Raw genomic sequence first — 17,036 nt, 5'->3', positions numbered from 1 at the left:
AAAGTCAAAAAAAAAACTGTTGCTCAAACTACGTTTATGTTTCAAAGTCGCGCTCGTACTCACAGCAACGTTTTAACTGTGTCTGGCGGTATGTTTGGCCCATGCGATTGGTGTGGCTGCTAACAAAATGCATTGAAATAGTTCCTTGAGTATCATAATATAAAAATTGAGGCTTAGAAAATAAGTAAGGTTGTGCCACTGGCAGCCATTAGTGCCCATGGGACGTGTCTGGCAGTTTGGCTATGAACTATTGACAATATTCTGTAAAACATACGAAAAATTCAGCACTCAGAAAATAAGTAAAGTTATCAATGTTTTAACGTACATTCAGAACCCAGTACCTGAAAATTGGCCCTCTGTCTAAGTTAGCAGGCATAACTGGTGGACCTGAAAACTGAGACCTGATGAAAAAACGTGAAATGTAGAGAAAACATAGATTCGGGGGACGTAAAATCAGGGTTTCACTGAAATCCTATTTCATGTTCGTTTTACTAGGTTTTCTGCTTCAACAATATTGCTTTTTGAAAGCAGACGATTAGAGGTGGGCAATGTCGTTCTATTTAATGTTCCGTTCATTCTTGTGATCCGTTCATTCAACTCGTTCATTTGAACGACTTCGTACATTTAAAAAAGTTGCTGGTGATTTCTCTGCACGATACTCACGAACATCCAAAATGTTTCATTAGATCAGAAATATTCTTTGAAGGAAAAATAACTAAAATTATCTAAAAGTAAAAAAATATGCCTATGAAAAAATTAAAAAACAAAATATTCAGGTTTAGATGTATAAAGCGATTACAGTTCATTTTGTTAGATATTTCTCAGTTGCCGAATGGCAAGATACGTTTTCCTTTCCAAAAGTCGCAGGTTCAATTACGGCAAGTCAAAAAATTAAGTTAAGTATTCCGCTGTCCCGGTTGAACATTTCAGAAATCTGGCAATCCTACCAATAGACCATGTATAACGAAAATATAACAACAAATATATCTGTAGCTCAGTCGAAGTACCGGATAACTCAGGGGTTCTCAAACTAGGTGCCGTAGCATTAGGCGAGGAGTGCCGCGAAGTATCCATGTCATCAATATAGTATATGTTAGGTGGGTTTACCAAATAAGATCATATCGACCAATAAGGCCATTCTCCGATTTTTTGATGAAGCATAGCAAAAATTCGCAAGATCGTGGCTTCATCTTCATCAAAAAGTGTAACTGATGATCAAACGTTTTCAACAAGCAGTTACAGACAAAAGTTATTACAGGAGAGTGATGTAAAAGCAGTTACAGTAAGATTTGTCTCCACATGGTTCACTGTAGGTTACTATTTTTTAAAAAGTTGTTGATTGTTCTTGTAGATTACTTTATGCAGCTGAAGAATCCACAAAGATAAATGCCACTGTATACACTTCCGAATTTTTTTCCTGTTATTTGATAACCAAGAAAAGTAGATTATTGGCCATTAAGGCCGTGTTTAGCCTTCTTAGAACTCTGGTGTCTTTATAATATGACACCGGAGTATCCATGGAAGTAAGGTACATTTTGGTAATATTTTTGAGGTTATCAAATGTGATTTACTATACAGTGATATTAAAGACTCTTTCAATTCATTTTAGTATGGTAGTTTTTGGCGTTTTTGTCTTCAACTTTGCATGAAGTAATCTTTTCCCAGAAAGGAATTTATATTCCTAATAAATCTAAATCGCTTTTCTTTACTAAAGCTGCGGAGAAACACAATTAAAACTTTAATTTTCACTGGGTTTCATTTTTTTTTTTTTTCTTAGTTTTTATGAGTTATCTAAAGAATGCAAAAGTTGAAGCAATTCAATCATAAAAGAGAAATATGTTACGCTTTGAACCTTATGTTAGCCGTATTTGGCGCACTTACTTAAATAATAGAAATAGCCTAGGATGCCGTGAGAAAATTCTAATTCTTCAAAGGCTGCCGCGAAAGTTTGAGAACCCCTGGGATAACTTAATAAAAATAAAAAAATAAAAAAGACTCACCTAAAAATATTAGGAAGCTTCAAAATTATTCCACAGTAGGGGAGAGTGTTGTACCTTGGGACACTTTTTATATTTTAATTTTTAAAGACAGTTATTTAAATCCAATTTAAAATCTAAAAGACACATTAAAATACCCCAATATATTTCTCTGCAATATGATTTTTAAAATTCAGATAATTTGAAAATAAAATATTGCCAGTCATTTAAAGTAAAAGTTCCAAACTGTACCAAGGTACAACATCCTATGGTATCTTGGGACACATCCTGTTGCACCATAGGAACCCTTCATTAATCAGGAAATAGCCATATACCAATTTTGAAAAAAAAAAAAAATTCATTGTAATGAATTAAATTATGAATAACGAATCATTTTCTTCTATTAAATGTGTTTAAAAGACTTGTGTCATCAGATTCGAACATTTTTCCTTGTTCCTACACATATATTAATTAGTAAGAACCATGCATATGGTACTCCTTAGGACGTGTCCTAAAGTACAGTATGTTCGGTTGTCTTGAGGTACAATCACTCGTAGTTTAAGAAGAACCAAAATCGTGGTCAATCTAGATGCACTATCATTATTTTCTCAAAACCAAAATATTTAAAATACTTCTCTTTTATAACAAAATAAATTTCAGTTGATTACTTTAAAAATACAAAGACAGAAAACGAAATTTAAAAAAAAAGAAAATATTTCCTTTGGAGTCATGAAATTTTCTTTCTCACACAAAATCATCAATTTAATTCTTTTGGTACTTATTGTTACAATGTAGTAGTACAAGTTAGTAGTGAAGGTTACTATTAGAAATTGCAAAATACACGACTACTAAAAATAGACTGTTAAAAATTAGCAGTGTCCCAAGGTACAACACTTTCCCGTACAGATGAGAACAGAAAAAAAAACTCAACACTTTTTAAATAGAGAAAGAAATTAGACAGTAATAATCCACTAGTCAACAAAAGAGATCTTTTTATCTGCATCCTGGTTTAAAATAGTCAATTCATACTAGTTTTGGGTAGAGAAAAACGAATATGGCAGTGGATATTTTTCTATTAGCTTTTTTTTTTCAAGATACATAAAAGCCCACTGGAGAAAGATGCACAGCAACCATGCATTGATTTAAAGGTAATGTTAAAAAGAAAAAAAAAATCCTGTGCAATAAATGTTATTAGATAGGTCCTATTTTATTAAACAATGCTTATTTTATGGAAAGCAGTGGTTACTTTTGACTTTATTTCTGTAATCTTTTCATTTTCAACTGTTTTTTGTACATTAAAGAAAGATCATTGTAACAGTTCAGCAGAAATTGGTGAGCATTAACTCAGCCGAATGACCTTGATATTTGCGTTCCATTGTAAAGATACGGGTAGTATCAAAATAACGGAAACACCTGTGAATAAAAGTGAAATTTTTGAATGTGCTTCGGAAGTAATGAAGAAAAAAACTAAGTTTATATATATATATATATATATATATATATATATATATATATATATATATATATATATATATATATATATATATATATATAGCAATGTTCATATTCTGATTGTATATGGTGACTTAATTGAAGTCCTGGAAGCCTTGGATTTTTTTCAAGCACGTGAAATGTCGGACCTCTCAAACTTTAAAAGAGGCCAAATTGTTGGAGCGTGTCTAGTTGGAGCAAGTGTAACTGAAACATCTCAACTTTTTTGGCGTGCTCAACTTTTAGCAGCCCGTGACTAGTTTCGCCCTTGTTGGAGCTAGTCAGAATTTCAATTTTTGCTTGCTATTCTGTCTAAGCTCTAGTTATGGGGTGGAAATTCACAGTTTGTATCTCAGAAATAATTTAAGTAGTTCCTACAATTTTTCAGCTTTAGAGTATTTGTTCATGTAAAAATGGTGCCACTTTACAACATATTAACTTCTTTGAGCTTCGGATTAGTGGTTCACTTGATGATTAAATGAGTACAACAAACCAATAAAATTTAAATCATATAAAATTTATTTCTCAAGGTGTGGCATTTTAAACATTTTATTTAGCCACAAACAAAATGAAAATTTAACTTATAAAAACATCAATATCTTGATATTTATTAAAATATAGATATACACACATACATATAGGCTTAGAACATTCTAAAACAAACACTTTTATATATAGTAAACATTTATAAAATCAAGTATGAAAATGACTAGTACATATGATTGCAGCTCAACACATACAACAAAAACTACTTTTCAAAGTATTCCAAAAGGCATATTCAGTATAAATTCACATATGCACTGATTTTTGTATTTACTATACAAGAATCAACAAATATTAAATTGTTACTGATAACTCTAAAAATATTCAACATTGTTTTAAATCTAGTACAACTACATGACATTTAACTCAAAAACTCAATTAAAATTGAATTTTATTTTTGCAATTTGATGAATTACTGTAGTAGTCTTACGAAATAACTAGAAACTAACATTTAACAAATACAAAGTCTAAGTCCAGAAACTTGATAAGGTTCATTAAGATTTTATCTACAAACAGATTAGGCCTTTTTTAATCACAAGCTTTTAGTATCATCATTTTTTTGTGCAAACTACTGATCATTCCAGTGCAAAATCATACATGAAAACAGCTAAAATTGAACATGCCTTACATGTTTCAATCTATTATTGCAAAAAATATACCATATACGTTATATATATATATATATATATATATATATATATATATATATATATATATATATATATATATATATATATATAATCTTTTTGTTATCAATGCAAAATGTTCACTCTGAAAATCACTCTACCAAGAAAAAAATTAACTTTCTGTTTCACTCTTCTTTAGATTAAATATGGCATTTTAATTCACTATTTTCTCAGTCACATTACTTTAATTAAATTCATTAGTTTATGAACGCTCTAACTTCCACGTACCTCATAGTTTTCTAGCCATTTCTTCTCATAAGTAACATTAAATGTAAGACATTGAAGAAAATATTAAGCAACTGTATTTAGAGGGTTTAAGAAAGAAAAGACACATAAAAAAGACTAAAGATCACTATGTGTTATACGTGCCCTTGAGTTATGCCTCCCCCACCCCTTTTTCCATTTTTTTTACTTATAAAAGCTGACAGATATGGATACACTTTAAAAAAGATACTGAGTGGAAAAATCAAAATGCACTTATGAAAAAAATTATTTTATCTAATTTCTCAAATTGGCATTGAATCAATAAGACAACATTTAACACATTATAACAGCGTAATATAGAAAATTTATTCATAGTGGCTTGAGATCAAAACATGTGGACCTTAAACTATAAGTGTCTAAAAATATTGGTTTCATGTATTTTTTACTATGGTCTAGATGCTGTTATGTGTGTGTATGAAAACTATGAATATATATATATATATATATATATATATATATATATGTCTATGGTTGCTGTTAACTTCAAATTAGAATTAATTACAAACTTAAAATATGCAGAATTCAATGGAAATATTTGCTGTCATTTCAAGAGTTTGAATTTCAAAATGTAATACATCTACAGAACAGCATTCAACTAAAATCAATAAATGAGAATTTAAGAACCATTTTCAACTATTCTAAGTGGGCAATGGTTCTAATGAGAGACTTAAAAATCAATAAAAGGCAATAATTCAAGGAATGCAGAGGCACATGTCTATCCTGTGCTTTATTAAAGTTACATTCTATACTGATAATAAATGGATGTTAATATACATGTTGATTTTAAAAAAAAAGTATATTTTTGAATAAAAAGTCAAGAGATTTTTTTTTTCCTTTGAATAAAATGGTTCAAAATAATGAGTTAATGCAGTTTAATGAGGAAGTGTACTAAAACATTTTCACAATTTGAAACTGATTTAACAAAAACTACATCTTTTTGGTAAATTTCAATATAATTATCATAGACATGAGCAACTACAATTAGAATTTTAAATACTGTTTGAATATTTAATATAAAAAATTTGAACTTTTTTTTTGAATAATTATATAAAAAGCATATTTTATTAGCAACACATTGTATAACAAAAAAAAAAATTTAGATCTCACCTATATATATTTCTTTTTGAAAAGTAACAACTTTTTTTTTTTGAAAAGAAAAAAATTCTTGACCGATGACATTTTTTATCTAATCTCTATTCTTTATGAGGAAAATCAAGAGTTGAGTTTTGTATTGGAAAACGCATTGCACAGATCTGCCTACATTAATCAAACTAAGCATATTTAACAATATAAAGTCAAGTAGTCATAACAAAACTCAAAAAATAAATTATACAAACGTGTCATTTGCTGTGTAAACATTTCAGGTCAGGTACAACTTAAGTATTCCGGACAGAATATGGTAGGACATTTATTCATTTTTTATGAAAGCTTCCTTTGTGCATTTATCTGATTGCAAAGTTAAAAGAAATCGACTAAACAAAATTTTAATGCTTCTGCTATTTGCACAAATATTAGATTTGAATAGTATTTCAGAAAGAGAGAGGCTGGAAGCAGTTGTGAAACATGGATATAATAGTTCTTGTTTTCCATCTCATTATAAGATCTCTATACAACTTTATAGACAAACATATCCAAGAAAAAACACTTATCATTTTAGAGACTGAAAGCTTTTGAGAATCCATAGAACAAGCATAATGAATAAATAACCAATTTTTTTTATTATACACAAAACCTTCCGAAATGTAAAAAAATCACCACACACATATTATATATATATATATATATATATATATATATATATATATATATATATATATATATATATATATATATATATATATACAGGGTGTTTCATTTTAACCTGCAAAACCTTTATTTTCGCAACCGTTAGTCCTAGATGTATACTTCCAATTGCAAAAATGTTCAAAATCAGATGCTGAGTTAAGATATTGAAAGTTTGAAGTGAAAATAAAAATAAGTCAAAAAATACGAAATTTTACTTCTTATACGGGCCCCAGGTCCTTCAATTTATATTTAGGGAACTAATTTCCATTGAAAAACAATTCCAACACAAAAAGTTTGACATTAGAAGGATCAATATTCACCGAGATATGAAACGCAGCGTTTAGTGACTTACACCACTTTTCACTCACCGTCAATAACACCTTTTGGGGGAAAATATAGCGGTTTACAAGGGTTTAAAATTAAATATGTGCATAGAAATTGGTTTTTCAAATTGTTCGAAGCTTTGTAGTGTGTTTTTGCGTATCATGGCATAGCTCATTTATTTATTTTTTAATAGCAAGAAAAAATAAAAATACTTGGTTTTTTTAACTTTGACAACCAGTCATTCTTCTGAAAGGGCGATAAGTTCCAATGTCATCTTCTGTATGGTCCGTAAAAACTTTTAAACTCGAATATCTCCTTGAGTTTTGGTCACACAAATGTCAAGAGTTTTTTCTGTCAGTAATAGTTTTCAATGGAGATTATTTCTCTAAATATTACCTAGGGCCCGTATATAAAGTTACATTTTTGTATTTTTTGACTCATTTTTATTTTTACTTCAAACTTTCAATGCTCAGCACCTGATTTTGAACATTTTTGCAATTGGAAGGATCATCTAGGACTAACGGTTGTGAAAATAAAGGTCTTGCAGTTTAAAACGGAACACCCTGTATATATGTATGTATATATATATATATATATATATATATATATGTGTGTGTGTGTGTGTGTGTGTGTGTGTGTGTGTGTGTGTTATAAGAAAGACAAAAATTGAATTTTAACAAGTTAAATATTTTATACTTTCAAATATCTGTAACATTTTAACAAAAACTTGATTTTATCAGTCAATAACTAGAGAAATCTTCTGATCTAACTACATTTATAACGTGATACTTAGGGTCATAAGTTTTACTATTAAAAATGAGGGTTGTTAAAGGTGTTATGAAAGAGGATATAAGAAATAATTTTAATAATCTGAAAAATATGCTTTAAAATCTTTAGAGGAATTGGTTCTAAAAAAATTAAGAACATTGAAAATGAAATCAAACTTCAAAGCACAAGCAAAGTGTAAGCAAAAACAAAAGGTTCTGGAAAAGATAAAATAAAGGGGAGAGGCAGAAAAATGAAGCTTCTGTATGTGGCAGTTATAAAAATTTTGTGATATTTATATCAACAAAACTTTGTTTCTTTTTTTACCTTTCTTTTCCCTAAAAGCAACATAAACAATAAAATCAAGAATGAATTTCCTAAAAATAATTTTTTTAAAAAATCAATGTTTTGAGACCATTTTTGAGAAGAAAATTGTATAACTACCGTGAAAATCTTTATAGTTAATGATGTAGTCAGACAGAATTTAAAATAAGGAAATATGAACAGAGCACAAGTTCAGAGCCCAATTTCTTAATAGGCAGAGTAGGCAGCTGCCTAGGGTGGCAAATTTTCTTAAGGGCGGCAAATTTTGCTTCAATCTCATTTTTTAAATTATTATTCTTGAAAATAAAATATCATTTTTTTTTTAATTTTCCCCAACACAGTGACATAACTGATCCTAACTTGTCAGCAAGTTTGACCGTAATTGTTGAAACCACAGAAAATGTGGTGACGGACTTCTAGTAATGGGTAATCAGTTTCATTTTTAGCTTGCGGCAGGGATGGAGTACATCCCCTATAGAAAACATACACTTTGATCTATACTTTCCAAGAATTTCTTTAACTGAAAGAAGGTCCTTCCAGAGTGCATCAAGGAGAGAGCCTCAGGTAAAACAGACATAACATCTGGTTTCTCATAAAAAGACCATCTGAAGCACTGGAAGGGCTGAGTGACCCTCCTTCTGCATTTAAAAAGAGCATTTTATTCCTCTTACCCTTAGGAGTGTTCATCACGAAGCATTACTTGAATGTTTTAAAAATTGGAAAGTAATTTGGGATTATTATTTCCGCTCAGTAAGTTAGTTAAAACCTACTCCGTTAAAAAAAAAAAGCTTAAATAGTTTTGTCCATCAATTTTTAGAAACAAATCAAAATATTTTTTTTTAATTTTTAATATGTATTGTTTATATACTATAGGTGACGCTTTAAAACGCCACAATTTGATTGTTTTAATATACATATTTGAATATTGAAAAAGAAAGTAAGTAAACCAAACGATTTTGAAATTACGGTGTTTTTTATTGCTCAGTTACTTTTTGTTTGGTTGCTTTGTTAACGAAAAAGTGAACTAAATTCTGTTTTGTCAATTTAAATTCTGTTGTCAGTTTTATGAGTGTTTAAAATCAAATGCAAAATTTCAGATACACACGATATAATTGTAATAAATAGTTTTTTAATTCATAGCGCTTTTGAAACAAACTAAAAAGAATAAAATTCTCTAAGCTTTGTGCAGATTTAAAGCTCAATAGGGATTCAACATGCCTTACAGATTGCCTAAAAAGTTTCTGATTGCAAATTTTAATAGCAATTAAGATACTTGCAATATTTAAAAGGAAAAACATGGGGTGCATGTACTAAATAACTATAAGAAGTATAAAGAGTACAAACATACAATATATTTTTTTCACGAAAATAAAGCTATCAACAATTTTGCATTTTGATTATTTTGTGAATTTACTATTAACAGAATCAAAATTTGATTATAATATATATAAAGTTTAAATATTTTGTGAGTCTTAAATTTTCTCTATTATGACGGGCTCGTGGAAATTAAAGCCTAGTGAAAAAAGTGCTTTTCAGTAGTCAAATTGACTGTAAGTGGAGGGGGCAGCAGATTTCAAATCTGCCTAGGAGCGGCATGAAGCTAAATTCGGCCCTGCACTAGTTCAATAACAACACAGCAGTGCAAAAAATGTCCTACAAATGAAATGGGTATTCCTTGTATACTTTCCCCTCAAAATAACTAATCAGCAATTTATGCTAATCACACAGTTTCACCAAAAACGCTTTTTTTTTTCCCTTTTTTTGATAAATTTGCAGCAGCCGTCAGTGATCTCTAGGGAAAAGCTTCCATCCAGGCAACAAAAACATTAAATATCACCCACAAATTGCCTTTATTTTAGGACTGCATATTGAACTCGGTTTGATGGAAATTCTGGACAGAGAAGGAGTGGCTTTCATGCATCTCGGGAACAAATTCAAAAATTTAAGTCACATAAAGGTACAAGAAGGTGTTATTATTGGCCCACAAAATAAAGCATTCTTTAACATGAAAAGTTTTTTATAATAATAAACTGTCAGAAGCAGAAAAATAAGCCTGGCTGGCATTCAAATCAGTGTGCATTTCTCATATGAGATATGAGCCTGCTACAAAAACTGTAAGTGCTGTAATATTTTGGTTTTAATATATGAATTAAATTTGTTATGTTAATACCGAATTCCATAGTTTCATTCAAAGCAGAGGGGAAAAGTTCAAATTTGTTGCACAGTGAAATTAATAGAAAAAATTCGGAACTTTTCTGCAGTTATTTATATTTCTTGTACATATATTTTTAAAAAACAGCCTAATTTGGAAAGCGAATAAGTTTTAGTAAAAATGTTTCAATAACAGTTTTATTCTGAAAAATATTTTACAAAACAGTAAGGCGAACCTTTTATTTATTCTTTTTTTTTTTTTTTTTTTTTTTTTTTTTTTTTTGTCCTACCTTTATGGAATACACAAGTTGCTCAACCTCTTCAAGTACAACTAACAGCTTTCAACAGTTATCACATTAAGCAGCTTGGTAATCACAGTTTTTCTTTAACAAAATTTAAATAATATACACATAAATGCAAAAAGCAAACTACATACATAACAAGTATTGGAATCTTAATTTATACATGAAATCCAACAAATCAGAGAATCTTAATGTTTAAATCTATGAAATATCAACATGCATAACAATTATATATGTACAACTACTGAACAATTAAATAGGAAAAAAAATTATGTTTTCATTGGAATCAATACCTAAGTAACACAGCATTACAGTGGTGGACAAAAGTAGCATTTCTTGCCAAAAAGAAAAATCTTTTTGCACTATTAATGCATGATTTTGTTCAGGTGAAATCAATTTAGTTGCTACAAAGCAAGGTAAGAGATTATGCAAACACCAAAGTTATCAAATATTTAATAAACCTGGCTTCAATAAAATGTGCAATAAGAAGGGGAGAATGATTAAGTGTCATATTCTAGAAAGCAGTTTGAAAGCTCAGCTCTGCACATTTAATTGACACCATAGGAAAAAGTTACTGTTGCTTTAGCTTTAGAAGTTTATGAGATTGATTATTTAAAAGGAAGGATGCCTGTGGCCTAAGTTTGAAAGTGAACACATTAGAGTAATCAATTGGTAATGGCAAGAGAAGTGCTGGATTGGGCGAAAAGAATGAAAGCTACAATGTCTCTACAGCTGCCTTGAGGCCATGTCACGACTAATTGCTCCCATCATAAAGGAGAAATGAGGTGCTACACATTACTTGACAAGTATCACTAATTTAATAACTTTTTAATGTAAAACACTATATTTGCATGTTTTTATATTTTTCCACAAATTTTGCTTTTCTTTTTTTTTTTTTTTTTATCCACTGCTGTAAATCGAGAAAAATAAAATACTTTAATTGCATAAACTTAAAAACAAATCAATATATAACTTGTATATCCAGTAGGTAAATTAAAATCTTAAGATAATAATAAGCATAGACTAAGTGCCAAACAGAATACACTTTCCACTGAAAACAACAGCTCATTTATCACTTTAATGCCGAATCTTCATTTGTATCATTCTTAGAAAGTATGATCACTTTTCTATATAAAAATCATAATAAATATTAAAGTACAATACCGAGATAAAATCATAACATCATACACAGCTTCATTAATCTATTTTTTAGGTGTTTAACCCTCCAGGCAAAAGCTATGTCCACTCAATGTATAACAGACTACTGCTAGGAGAGTTAAAAGTAGTTTTCTAGATTCAAAATTTTAACTGTGCATGTAATGTAAGTACATAAATATCAAATTGATACAAATGAGAAGCTTTACACTTAATAAATAAAACTTTATGCCTAAAAAAACAATTTACAGAAAAGTTTTTACTGTTTCTCACAGGGAAATTATCACAGGTTATTTTTTTTTTTTTCTTGAGTTAAAAGACATGCAAAACAAGTGATGCATTTGCTTAATATGAAGTACAACTGAAAAAACAAAAACTATGAAACAGCTTTCATAAGGTGTAAGAAATGAGAACAACAAATGAATGTTAATATTTTTGAAATTAAAAAAGAAAAAAAAAGAAAGAATTATGCAAGTTTATATGAAAATACAATTGATTTTTTTTTTTCTAAAAAATGGATATTAGAATGGCGTTTCAAAGTTTAAAAAAAAAAAATCAACAATATCATACCTCCTTTTGGAACTTAAAGATATAAGCAGGACAGAAATTGAGCTAAAAATTAAGTTTATCAAAACATCTACATAAAATTGTATTTTATTATTAAATATCTATTGCAAATAGTCATCTGCCACGAATTTTATAATACATGTGGCTTTCCAAAGAAGATTTTGGATTAAAATTCTAATTTAAGCAGCTCAAAAGGAAACTTTGTCCACTAGTTAATGCCTACATAAATATCAAAGAAAAATTCACAGGGTGTCAAACTGTCCAATCATTAAAAAATGAATCTTTTACATTAATATCTGACTATGATAAGCAACATTAATTTTAAACATTTTTATCATGCAAAAATAGGATGCACAACAATGTGATTGATGACAAAATTTAAAAAACATTAATAATTAAAATGGAGCAAAACCAGCAATATAATGGCCTGAAAACATATGTCATAATTTAACATGTGAGTGATGACTATTTGCAGAGTTAGTTTATTATGGAGTTGGAGCTAACAATTGTGCATAAGGAGTACCCACTGGATGTGAAAGATCAGGGATATCTCCAACTCTTATATAACTACATGTACTAGTAGGTTCGGGTGTGTTTTTACAATCTGATTTACCTTTCGGGAGCAGAAACAAAATGGATAATGCAATAGTAGCATGCCAAGCACTGTGGACGAATGGATAATTATCTTTAGTTTCAAAAAATGCATAAATAACCAGTCCTGAAGTTGCTAATACTGCACCAGGAAGTAGGCAAGAAAGCCAGATTCTACGAGCTGGGTAACATAAGCGTTTCTTGTAGCAACGTGTTACCTAGAAGAAAAAGAGGTAAAATTACCATAAGTTCAATTCACACGTTATATAAACAGATTCTTTAAAAACAGGGTTGAAATGAGAAATGCTTCTGTTATGCAACAAAAAGCAAATACTTCAACAACTAAATGCAGTTAAGCCAACACTAAATCCTATGTATTTCTTTAAGTATCGAAAAAGATTTTATCAAAACCTACCTACAAAGAAATTTTAAAAAGAAATAATATTCCTTCCCTTGTTTTTCCTTTAATGGCTCATTTTGCTTGATTTATTTTTAAAATATCACATTGGCAACTTATGCTATTAACTGCCTAATGACATAAGTTGTCAATAATAAGGTCCTTAACGTCAGAGAGTTATTTTACAGAGTTGAAAAATACAGGATATTAATTTGAAACTAAAACATATTAAAAGTTTTGACCATTTTCTGGCTCACAATAAGAAAAAAAAACCAAGAATAGTGTTTGAAATAAGGATCCAATTTTTACTTGAATAATTATTATGTCTGGAAAACCTACAAAAAAGGAAATCAATTTTGATGAGTCAGTAAGCTGTTCATTACAATGAAATGTTAGGATTCAATCCTTATTTCTATCATTAGTGCGCTGTCAATATTACGTCATATCTGCTCCCAGAAACCTTTGCGCTGCATCAAGCGCAGAGCTGTCTCTTCTTATGCATGTAGCAATGGCTGTAGTACCTTGAACAGTGTAGTTTTCATCTATGTGTAATTGTGATGTATTGCTGTCAATAAATGTTTGTGCCTAACAACTGTGTTTAATCCTGCCCACAGAAACACTTTAGGTCAGTAAATAATAAAAGTTTAGATTGAAGCAATTTCTAAAGTTCTGTACACAAAAGTTAAAAGTAACTTACTTGAAACATTATTTAAAACAAAACATTTTGAAATTTGAAAACATAGGAAAACAGCAGAAAACTAAGTATTTGTTGTTGTATTAAAATATTTTCATAATTAGAATAAAAGTGACAAACTGTCAAGAATGATAGTGGAACTAACTGCAGTGCACAAAAAAGAACTAACATGAACCAGAATTTGACTTGAATATACTTCTACATTGATAAATAATTAAGTATCATACTTGAAAAAGATTTGAATTTAAAGATTAGATATAAGTACAGACAGTGAATTAAAAGATCCCAATGGTAATTTTGAAGGCGAATGTGGGACAAGGTGAAATAGTTAATACAAGCTGCAATTTTCAAAATGAAAAAATGGAAAATTTGTTCTGAAAATTACTTTACATATTAAAAAAGAAAGAACATTGCATTTTGTAATAAAACTTGCATAAAACATTAGTTTTCATTTTTGACAATGAATTTGTACCTTCAAAAAAAGGTAGAAAAATTTTACCTTAAAAATACATGGGGGAAAATGAAAAATCAAATGTTTTTCTAATGAAGTACTTTCTATTCAATATTTTAAATATGTTTCATCCAATTAATGCATAAATAAACTATATAATGAACAAATGATCAAATAATGCAACAATAAACAAATGAATAAATAAATTTATTAATTTAAATATGAGAAAAATTAATGAGTGAATAAAGTAATGAATGAATGAATTAATAAGTGAATTAAGGGATGAAGGAATGCAACTGAATTAGTTAATAAATGAACCAGTAAGTAATTTAATAAACCACTTTGCCCCATTCTCTTTGCTTCACTCAAAGTTTCCTTGAGCATTCCAAAGAGATGAAAGTCTGAGGAAGAGAGATCTAGGCTGTCGTGTTCCAGGTTCTCAAAGACCAATCTGTTGTTCATTTCTATGGTGTCATTGGCCGTGTGTAGTCTTGCAACAACAAAACTTTTTTTTGAGAAAAAATGCCGTTGGTTTCAAATCGCGGGCTTCAGCTTATTGGCCATCAAAAATCTGACCACTCCTTGTTGCTCTACTTTGTCGCAATCTGATAGCAGAAGTGACATGCTTATACTGTTGTTGTTAGATGACAACTGGCGCGATTGTGATTAACTTCTGCACGCATGACCACACATGCGCCAACTTAACGCATGCGGCTGCCTCTTATCTTAGTTTAATAAAGTTGTAGAACCAAAAGTGTAGGTAATTTTTGACTTATCTTTGTATGCAGTCACATCATGTGCATGAAAGAAACTTCCACTCTAGATTGCTTAGTCAGCCAAAAAATTATATTTTAGTAAAAGTATTACGTTCTATCGTTACAATGTTTAATAAATGTATCTTTTTAATGAACAAATCCTAAAACGTAAGAATTTGAAACAAAATCAAAAAAATCTAAGCTCTTTCTTGAAAATCTAAGATTTTATGGGAGGAGGGGCTGAAAGCTTTAATAGTCCTCTTAAAAGTCAAAATTTGAAATTTTCGGACCTTTTCTGGTTCTTTTAGGGTGGGGGGGGGGGGGGTTGGATAAACAATCAGATTAGTGTCTGACATAAGCCTAGAATTTTTACTTGAATTATTAAACCTGCAAAGCCTATAAAAAAGAAAACCAATTAAAATAGATTAAACACATTTGTCTCACTTCTCTGAAAACAATTTAGTCAGTAAAGAGTAAAATTCTGCAGAGGAGCAAATTTTAAAAGCCGTTTTACACAGCTATTAAAAGTGACAAACTTTCATGATTATTTTGAGCAAAACGTTATCTTCTACAGTCAAAAACTGAACTATGAAGAGAGTAGTAAAATTTTAACTTCCTTGCCAGCTCATTTATAATAGTTGAACCAAATTACATGTATGTCAACCTTTTCAACTTTATACTCTGAATAATTGCTCAAATGTACTCCTCAATGACATTTATAGGAAAATCGTTTTTCACACATGTGTAGTACATTTTTTTATGATACATCATTGCAAACAACCCATTAAGTATATATTTTTTGAATCAACTTGAAAAAAAATTTATATTTGACATCAAAAAATTCTTGATACACTTTTCAACATTATCTAACTTTTTACAAAAATAAAACTTTGAAAATTTAAACCATTTTATTAATTTAAAATTACATACAGCATCAAGAATATTTTAAACTCTTTTTAACTTAAACGAAAAAAAAAGCTTAGTTTACTTTTCTTGAAAAGTTTTCATATTGTTTTATTTTATAGAACATATGATATATTCAAGTTATTGTAACAGATGATATGTTACATGAAAAATACTGACAACCTGGTTATGACATCAAAAGACTGCAGTTTTATCCTTGCTATGGACTCATCAATCTGGAATGGTTAATTATCGAGCTGACTGAGAAGTCCATAACAAGGACGAAACTGTATTCTCTAGATATCATAACCGTACTGTTGGTATTTTGCATGTAAATCAGCCTTAGCCCTGGCTTGAGAACTGTAACTTAGATGCAATGTTGTTCTAATACATAATTTTTTTTCTTACCCAAGACGTCAAGAGAATTACAAGGCCCATACCAGCAGGCAATGCAAAGACCCATAGTCCAGTTCTATCATACTCAACACCCAATGCCACTCCAACAGCTCCAGCCATGTGGATAAATGACTGCATTTGATATGGCAATTTTGCCATTGCAATCAATGTAACCCAAACAGAGAGTATGGCAGAATAAAAATCACAGAACTGAAGAACACTCAACCGTATTAAACAGTAAGAATATACTTCTGCATCACAAGCATGATAAAACTGAAAAAAAAAATACATATATATATAATGTCAGTAAAAATGTGTAGAAGGGTTAGGTTTTAAATTATTTACAGAAAAAAAAACATTAATGAAAGAAATTTCAGTGAATTAAATGAATCATTTTCACATTGTGAAATAGGGTCCACATCAGGAAAAATACTATGATTTACAAAGTTTAAAATAGTCTGATTTTTTTTTCTCATTTTATTTTATTGCATCAGTATTTTATAAGTATACTGCAAA

General features: G+C 29.6%; 1 protein-coding gene across 1 annotated transcript in view; it reads right to left on the bottom strand.

The window, feature by feature from the left end:
• Nucleotides 1–12,510: 12,510 nt before the first annotated feature.
• LOC129218070 (post-GPI attachment to proteins factor 6-like) overlaps nt 12,511–17,036 on the bottom strand; it is a 57,378-nt gene continuing 52,852 nt past the window's right edge. The window contains exons 10-11 of the mRNA XM_054852259.1: nt 16,533–16,793; nt 12,511–13,142 (exon numbers count right to left, since the gene is read on the bottom strand). Coding sequence (XP_054708234.1) covers nt 12,819–13,142; nt 16,533–16,793 — 585 coding nt within the window. The 3' untranslated portion in view covers nt 12,511–12,818. The remainder of the gene's footprint in view (nt 13,143–16,532; nt 16,794–17,036) is intronic.

The sequence above is a fragment of the Uloborus diversus genome, chromosome 3, assembly GCF_026930045.1.
Source record: "Uloborus diversus isolate 005 chromosome 3, Udiv.v.3.1, whole genome shotgun sequence".
In the NCBI taxonomy this organism is placed as follows: domain Eukaryota; kingdom Metazoa; phylum Arthropoda; class Arachnida; order Araneae; family Uloboridae; genus Uloborus; species Uloborus diversus.
This window is presented reverse-complemented; position numbering and strand designations above follow the sequence as displayed.